The sequence below is a fragment of the Halyomorpha halys genome, unplaced genomic scaffold (assembly GCF_000696795.3).
Source record: "Halyomorpha halys isolate HHAL.00 unplaced genomic scaffold, Hhal_1.1 Scaffold21.1, whole genome shotgun sequence".
Lineage (NCBI taxonomy): Eukaryota > Metazoa > Arthropoda > Insecta > Hemiptera > Pentatomidae > Halyomorpha > Halyomorpha halys.
The window spans coordinates 1031857-1040928 of NW_027112014.1; the positions used below are offsets into that span (position 1 = coordinate 1031857).

Consider the following 9072-nt stretch of genomic DNA (forward strand, 5'->3'; position numbering starts at 1 on the left):
AGACCTTCTAGTTTAAATTAATGTTTGAAGTACCACCAATGGGTGGTTCCTTCCCAAGATTTTCAAGTGTATATGAAACATACAACATATTTACCTATTGTATTATTTTGTAAAGTTGTAAATTACAATAAATAAATAATTAAAAAAAAAAAATATTCCTCTTATAAATTTTTTTGGGTATTTAGGTATATGAAAGCAAGGAAATCAATGGAAAGGCATGCTGCTAAATGCGTCTGGAGGCATCCTCCAGGGGAAGAAGTATACAGGTATTTTAATCTATTTAATTTTTTAGGATAATGTTATTTATTGTTTTATAAAGAACTATCCAAGAATTTATGTATGTATTGTCTGAAACATAGGATAGACTTTTTAAATTTTTTTTTCTTATTTTAGAAAAGAAAAAATCTCAGTTTGGGAAGTCGACGGAAAACGATATAAAAGTTACTGCCAAAACCTTTGCCTTTTAGCTAAATTCTTTTTAGACCACAAAACTCTTTATTACGATGTAGAGCCATTTTTATTCTATGTGATGACAATCGGAGACTCCGAAGGATGTCATACTGTTGGTTACTTCAGTAAGGTGAGAAAGGAAAAAATATATTTAAAATTAAATGTATAAATTAATACGAAATCTTTGAGTTTTTTATATTATTTTCATATTGTTTTCAGGAAAAGAATTCCTTTTTAAACTATAATGTCTCGTGCATTCTTACACTGCCTCCATATCAAAGACAAGGTTATGGTAGACTTCTCATTGACTTCAGTCAGTATTAATTTTTTGTTTCTTAATATTTGTATTATTCGTAATTTGAATCATATTTGTTTTGTTATTTTAATTTTGTTGGTAATTTTATTGGATGAACGTTTTATTATTTCTGATTAACTTAAAAATGGCTTTTTTTTTTTTTTCTACCATTAAGAATAATTAATATAATATAAAATTATTATTTAATCATATCTGCCATTGGCGTTTTGTCGTTTTTTCCTAAATTGATATATCTTCGAACTGTATTAAACGGCATTGGAGAAAGGTGGGGATTTTATTTATTTATTTCCATTTTCTCCTGCCTTTTGAGCATTACAGATTTACAGCAACAGTTTTATGTTGCACATGTATCCGTAGCATCAAACTACTGCTGATAAAGCAATTTGAAGTATTTACAATGTTCATTTTTCAGCTGTAAGGTTCATTCATCTGTGCCTCTTCCGTCTGCTGGCCTTCCAGGGGCTGTTCTTCTTTTTGAAGATTGAAGCAGGCTAGCCCAGCAGTAGTTTTCCAACCATATACAAATGTCTTTGGTTACTGACTGATTAGAAATCATTCTCTGTGAGGGTGTAGGATCGGATTTCCCTCAGCAATCTGACTCATAGTGCATCAAAGGTGGTGCAGTCCAATGATGATGCACTTATCAGTCTCCTGAACAATACAACTAGGGTTGATATTCATCTTGTGGCTTTGAAGCTTGGCTCAAAATTCCACATGCCCTACAAGGAGTTGAGAGAGCCAGTAGTCCGGGAGGACCCACTTTGCTTTCACCCGTGACCTTTTTTCCTTGCCATTTCCGGCATACGGGGCGTGAGAGCAGTGAGGTAGTGCGTTGGGGTTTGCGCATGCCACTGTTCCCAAAGATCACCAATTATTTTTTTTATTTTTTTTTTTTTTTTTCTTTTATTAATTATTTAATTATTACATTTTTTTTTACTGTGGTGCAGCCCAGCGCTAGGTTTAGCGCCTAACTGATGGAGCTGCACCTTGTCCACTGCATCCATCGGGATGCCTCCTGCAGTTACCAGGCTAGTCCAGCCCTCCTGGTCTTAGTCTGGGTCAGCTACCTCATCTTCTGGTGGCTCGCCGATGTTGGGCGGTCAAGCCCTTCCCATCCTGAAATGAGTGGGTCCACCACCTCCTTCCACCCATAAATGAACTCCCTGAAGAAGGGATAATTCTCTTCCATCAACCAGGGAAAGTCCGACTCGGCGAGGGTGTAAATCCCGGTCTTTCTCGACAGCCTGGCTCAGTGTCCTTCCATGGCAGAGCAATCTATTATTACGTGTTCTGCTGTTTCAGGAACTCCGCACGTTGGGCACCAGGGGTCGATGTTCTTTCCAAAGCTCTGCAGCTTTCCCCGAAACCCCCTGTGTCCTGTTAGGATCTGTGAGACCCAATAGTCTGGGAGGAACCGTTTAGCCTTCAGTTTAGAAAGGACGGTAGGGAAGAATTTTCTCAAAGTAGCACCCTTCTGGCTTGCTACCCAACGCCCATTCCCTCTTAACTTCATATTTAAGGACATCCTCCCTGAGGATGAGGTCCAGGGGCATCGCTCTCCCGTGACCAAACAGTGAGGAAATATTCCCTTAAGGTAGCCCCTTTTGGGCATGTCACCCAATACCAATTCCACTCTTCTGCAGTGTCCCTCCAGAGAATGGTTTTCCATTTGCTTGGGTTCTCATCAATCCTCACCTGAAGATTTATCAGCAGACTGCTGAGCCCTCTCCCTTGAATTGATACTTCATCATCTCTTTCTGCAGGAAGAGGTCAACAGGTATCCCTTCCACTGAGACTTGCACAGCTTGATGTGAAACACTTCTGTATTCCTTAGTGACTAAGCCAAGCTGTTGGATCGTTGCCAATCTCTTCTGTCGGTGCGAGAGATTTCAGTTTCCGGCATGCGAGGCATACCTCAGAATACCCACTATTACTCCTTTATATATACGGTCATTATCACAGGGTATCCGAGACCCTAGAAAGTACCCCTGGCACGACTAAGACTGTTCAACGATTGGACCACTCTATTTCCCAAGTAAAGAAAGATGGGGATGTATTTTCTATGTTTCATAGCCATAGATCACAATTTTGGAGGTTTTAGGAATATCTGATGTTCAGGATATTCTAGTTTCATCCCCTACCAATAACCTCTTCAATTTTTGGAATTTTGATTTGATTTTCACTGCATCATAAGAGTGGCATATGTTCTAAATTTTGAGGGCAATATTGATTCTCTAGTGTTCCTAGCTTTGGAATTTCCAATGGAGTTGGGTACATTTTTTAATGGGTTCATTTATACAGGCAGTCAAGTATCAACTCATCATTTGGAAATTTAATTTTAAAACGATTTTGTTCTATTTTTTTTTTTTTTCTATTTTCCGCACTATTTACTGTAAAAAAAAATTGCTTTTCATTATTGGCAATTTGTTCCATCAGGTCAAAAATTTACCTAATATGAATTAGACATGAAGTCTTATTTACTATTAGAAACTGTAAAAAAAAAAGAAATAAAAGGAAAATTCCAGAATTAGGCATTTTGTTCATGATTTTTTTAGATGCATTGAACACAAAACTCTTTATGTATATCAGTTGTTTAATTTTTAAAATTTGATTTTAATTTCTATTCCTTTAGGTTATTTATTAACGAGAGTGGAAGGAAAAATCGGATCACCTGAAAAGCCGCTCTCAGATCTTGGTCTGATATCTTATCGCTCTTATTGGAAGGATGTACTTTTGGAATATCTTTGCAATCTGGAAGGAAAACAGATATCCATTAAAGGTTTGTTTTTTATTGTTAAATGTTATGTTATTCTCGTCTGTTTTTTTTATTTAATACATCGGCCTGGTGGGCTTACATGGATACATTTCTTTTTTTAACAATTGATTATGGAGAAGGTATAGTCTCGTACAAAAGACACCCCTAACTCTATGCAACGTTATTAATAAATAAAAAAAAAATTAAGGTAAAGTAAATAGATAAAAATAATAATTCTTAATAAGAGAGAAAAGTAAAGCTAATGACAAAAATAACGATATTCGTAGGCATAAAAAAACAAACAATTGCTCTCTAATGGGAAAAAAAGAACAAGTTAATTTGAAAAAAGTACAAATAGAAAAAATAAAATAAAAATAATGACAATAATAGAATTTATAACAGGATGTCCTGCAGCAGCCTGGACTTCAGTCTTCGGGTTGTGGTTGGGTTTCCCAAGTTGTAGGTCACAGTTCCTTTAACTGTCAGTAAATCTTTTTTCTATTCCTTGTTTTTATTTTTAGTGATTCTTAACTCTGATTGACTTTCTTTTTTATGTAGTTGTGTATTTAGATAAGTGGTTTTTAACCCAAAAAAGTCTGCAGACCACTAAACCAAAAAATGAGCAATGTGGGACCCACCTCCAAATCCTCACCTGATGTATCGGAGGTCCCTCTTGGAAAATATTTGAAAATTAGGTAGCTTTAAAGTGTATTTTGAGTAACTTTTGTTGTGTTTTTGCCTGTTAGAACTTTTCAGATGATATACAAACTTCAGAAAAGGTAATTAATTAAATAGTTATACCATCACAAAAATGTGTGTTGTCAGACCCTCCTTCGGCTCATCCCAAGGCTCTCGTTAGTCTCATATGGCATGCAGACCACCATTTGGAAACTGCTGATTTAATGAAAATGGAATGAATGATTGAAAAAACAATTTTATTCTGGGACAATTTCCCCTAAGAATAAATTCATAGTTACATATTAGGACTAGTTGTCTGGTAGACATTTAGAAAGTTTCAGTATGCAGACTAAAATTATTAAAAAATCAAGTTAAATTATAATTTATAATGGTAATCAATATATGGAAATATACATTATTCACATTGATGCAGAGGTGTGATTATGTAGTAGGTGAAGGAATAAGTGTTGCTTAAAGGAGAGAATAGATATAGGAAGACAATTCCAGAAGGAGGTTGGAAATATGACGAACGATTTGCTCAAGGAAGTGGTTCTATGGGAGGGCAAATATAAATCAATCGGTTGGGTTCCGGTTTTTAATGAATGGAAGGATGAACAAAGAGTGAGGAGATCAAGGATATAGATAGGTTATTGATTTTAAAAACTTGGATTAGGAAAACACCAAGGAGGTATTGCCTTCAGGAGGTTAGTAAAAATATATATAAGAAAAAAAATAAGATTGTTAAAAAAAATAATTTTTAATTATATTGTATTTAGTTTGTAATTGATGAAAAAAGAAAAAGAAAAAAATTTTTTTTTGTATTATTGCTAATATATGATAGTGTATATATATTCAATCATGGACTGATTTATATGCTATGTGTTCTAGCTACCCCTATTTGGGCAGCATTGCCGAATAAAGCATTTCTCTCTACAGTTACAAATATAATTTCTTTCAGATATCAGTCAGGAAATGGCTATTAATTCTTATGATATTGTCAGCACTCTTCAGGCTCTCGGAATGATGAAATATTGGAAAGGAAAACATATTATTTTGAAAAAACAGGTATGCATATTAACTCTGTCATATGTTTAAATTGAATCTTTATTTTAATACATTGTTGTATTGCTTTAGAATATTCCCTAATAAACTCATTTAAAATATAAAAATTTTTTTTGTATTATTGTAATCCAGTATTAATGCTCATCTTATAGGATGTCATAGACGAATATATAGAAAGGTCTAAAAGGAGAGGTGTCACTTACAAGGAAATTGACCCAAATTGTTTGAAGTGGACTCCTTTCGTACCACCTAGTACGCCGAATAGTAATGCATGAAATTCTGGTGAGGATAGATTTTTCATGGGTCTTCTAATTTTAGATTTAATAGACATTTATGAAACAAATTACTTCATTGTATTATTTTAATGAAATGTATAAAGTTATGGTTATTACTGAATCAGTCAGTGTGCCTTTGCAATATATCCGATCGAAGTAAATCATATTGCAGTACCAAATGCTACCACTAATGAGTTTTAAATAAATTAAAATGATGTATTTTTGTCCATGACAAGAAGGAAGTTTTACAATGTTCAAAGTGTGGAAAAGTTATATAAAGGATTAATTTCTATTCGTTATGCTTTGTAAGTTTTCACGTGTTTTTCCCATTTCAACAAGTTTTAAAATTTCTTCTTTATGAAACCTTACCTATCTTTAGTTTGTATTACTTCTATCATGTCTTGCAAATGAAGATGAAACTTTAAAATTTGTTTCAACATATTTTAATGAGAATTTAACAGTTTAAAGTTTTAACAAATTAATTTTTTTTGAAGAAGTGGGTAATTCATTTTTTTTTTTCACTGACACTTTTGTAGAAAATTCTTCACTGCTTTTCTCGGATGTTGTAAGAGAAGGACTTTATTTTTGGTACTTTTATTTAGGTTCGCTTTCATCTTTAAAAAATAATTATTATATATAATTAAGTGACGATATGTGAATTAGAAGAAGATGGTCCTGGATCGCGGACTAGAAATACAATTTATAAATAGTTTCATTTATTTATTTGACATAACTAGTTTTAATAATAAATAATTACAATTTAATGTTAAATAAATAATTAGTAAATTAGTAGCCATAATTAATTATTATAATTATTTAGTAAGTTATTAGTAATTTAATTATAAATGAATAGTTTTAACTATTTATTTAATTAATAAATAATTGAAACTATTTCTTAATTGGTTTTCTTGATCACAACTTAGACCACTTTTTTAAAAATTAATTCTTTCTTCTGGTTAAGTCGTGACAAATAGTAATTCTAGTTGAATTTATATAATAGTAATAGTAATGAAGGCCTAATGAACCCGAAGGTTTGATGCTGGTACCACCAATCGCTCTCTCCAAACCCAATTCTACTAAATCAGTTTTAACGCAATCCTCCCCCTCGGATGTTTACTCGTCAATTCAGTGTTGATTAACATTTTAGGGATTCGCTCGTTGCTAAGCCCTAAAACTTTACATGCCCATCTTATAAGCTGCAATGCTATAACTTCAATTAGTTGAATTAATATATAAATAATAATTTTTTTTGCTCAATTTAATGGTACGATCATTTTATTTTGGTGAAATTAGATTTATGAAAATCCAAAAAGTCCACATAGATTAAACAATTTCTAATCTTTGTGGATTTTTTAAATTTAAAAATATTTAGGAAAAAATAATTAAGATAAATTATTTGTATTTAAATTGATATTTTTTTTTAATTTCAATTTTTCAAAAGTGATGAAAATTTAATCGATCCCTTCTTGTTTTGATTTTGGTTCAATTGTATAATTGATAATTTTGAAATTCTGTTCTTTTCTAATTTAAGTAATTTTTATATAATACAATCATAAATAATAATTTAACCATAAGTATTGTTGTTATTGTCATCTAGATTTTTGTGTAAGAAATGTCACAAATTGGTTCAATAATGTTATTGTTGATGACCAAAGATCTTTGTCTCAAAGTGTGTGATACAATTTCGTTTACAAAAATTCAATATTTTTGTATTGTAATTTTAAATGGATTCATGCCACTTTGATGCTCATGTTTATTTATAATTATTTATTCAGAAATTAAATAAATCCGATAAATGCTCAATTTTTTTTTTTAAGTATTACTAAGAGCTTTTAACTTTGTTTAAATTTAAAAAAAAAAGTTAGTTGTTCTTAATTAGTTTCTTGTTAAGTTATAGTTCATATCTGGGATTGTAGTAAAAATGTATGTACATATATATTTTTTTCCTTGATTCATATTTGAAGAAGATAGTCGACTGTATGAAGTAGATTGTAGGAAGCTAGTCCGGATGGCGGTCAATAAAGGTATCAAAGTAGTAAATGAAAACTGTTTATTGTTAACCAACGTTTCGCCCCACTTCGCATGGCTTTCAGATTAAAACAAAAATGACAACTGATATATTATTTTGATTCCTTTATTCCTTTTCTTCCAATATATTTTTTCTGTTTCAAAACTTTTCCACCAACATTTATAAATAATATAACAAAACCTTTTATCGAATCAAATATAATATAATATTTAGGTTTACCTGAACATGAGAAGTAAAAATTTAGTGGTCTGGATGAAATAGATTTGTATAAGAATAAAATTTAACCTTCATCTTGAAAAAAATGGAAGATATCTCCTTATTATTTTTTTTTTAATTCATTACTGTGGCATAACTTTTTGTTTTAGTTCGGTTTTGATTGAGGAATATGAATAACAAAAATTTATTTTAATTAAAAAATAAAACAAAAAATTATTAATATAAAGCTGTGAATTTTATCTTTTTGTTTCTCAATTTTGTTATAAACACATTATAAATAAACATGCTCAAGTACACAAAATACGAGGCCTGCAGGATAAAGTTCTGCATATCTCTTGTTTGAAAACTCTAGATATACTACAAATATTGTCGAGTTCATCGTTCAATATTTACCTGCATGTGGAATTTATTTAATTGCCCCTATTTTTCAGAATAAAACTTAAAAATAATTATTAAAAAAAGTAGATGTAGATTTTTCAATCAAGGAAATGATATCTTATTACTTTTTAAAAAAAATAATATTAAATTGACATTATTACTACAATTCTAGATAATTCTTTATTATTTTGTATAAATGTTATAATTTTTTTAATATTTTTACTTGTGAATATGTTCGTAATTTTATGTAAATAGCTGATATTATTCAGTTACATGTTGTATTAAATTACATAGTATTAGATTTGTCATAAAAAAAAAAAAAAAAAAATGATAAATAAAAAAAGTAAATAAGGTAATTGCTAAAAAAACTATATATATACTTTTACGACATTGTGATAATTGTACATAAGATTGTTATTTTTTTATTATACTTTTTAATTTTAATTCATTATTTATTGAATTGTACCTTAATTTTTATTGTTTTATAAATACAAATTATTTTTTTTTAATGTAGGGCTGTTTCTTTGTATAATATAACCTTCTTTAATATTTGGCTGAAGACAGAAATATCAATATTTTACAGGTAAGATGTTAATGTTAAGCAAGTTTTTCTGGTAATTGTCAGTAGTGGTTATAACATAAAGTGCACATGAAAATATGATCCTTCTAGCTTAATAAAAGAAAATATTTCAATTTGATTAAACCAACGGAACTGGAACCCCTTTATTCTTATAAACCCAACATACACTGCTTGAGCACTGCACCCCCAGAGCTGTGAACCCCCAGACCAAATGAAAATTTGTTCGAACAACTATAAATCAGTTTATTTTAACAAATTTCATGAAAACTATTACTGCTCCGAAAACAAACCTCATAAACTACTTTATAGCTCATTAAACTCACTTTAATTTGA

At 30.7% G+C, this 9072-nt stretch overlaps 1 protein-coding gene across 2 annotated transcripts in view; it reads left to right on the forward strand.

Annotated features, from left to right (window-relative positions):
• Window positions 1-8727, forward strand: part of chm (chameau) — a 22405-nt gene extending 13678 nt beyond the window's left edge. Inside the window, exons 7-13 of one of the 2 annotated variants that reach the window (XM_067049921.1) lie at window positions 186-266; window positions 394-580; window positions 670-763; window positions 3399-3545; window positions 5158-5264; window positions 5414-5543; window positions 8674-8727. In XM_067049921.1, coding sequence (XP_066906022.1) covers window positions 186-266; window positions 394-580; window positions 670-763; window positions 3399-3545; window positions 5158-5264; window positions 5414-5536 — 739 coding nt within the window. In that variant the 3' untranslated portion in view covers window positions 5537-5543; window positions 8674-8727. Of the gene's footprint in view, window positions 1-185; window positions 267-393; window positions 581-669; window positions 764-3398; window positions 3546-5157; window positions 5265-5413; window positions 8557-8673 lie in introns of those variants that run through there. The other variant, XM_014422557.3, reaches the window with a different exon arrangement.
• Window positions 8728-9072: the final 345 nt, after the last annotated feature.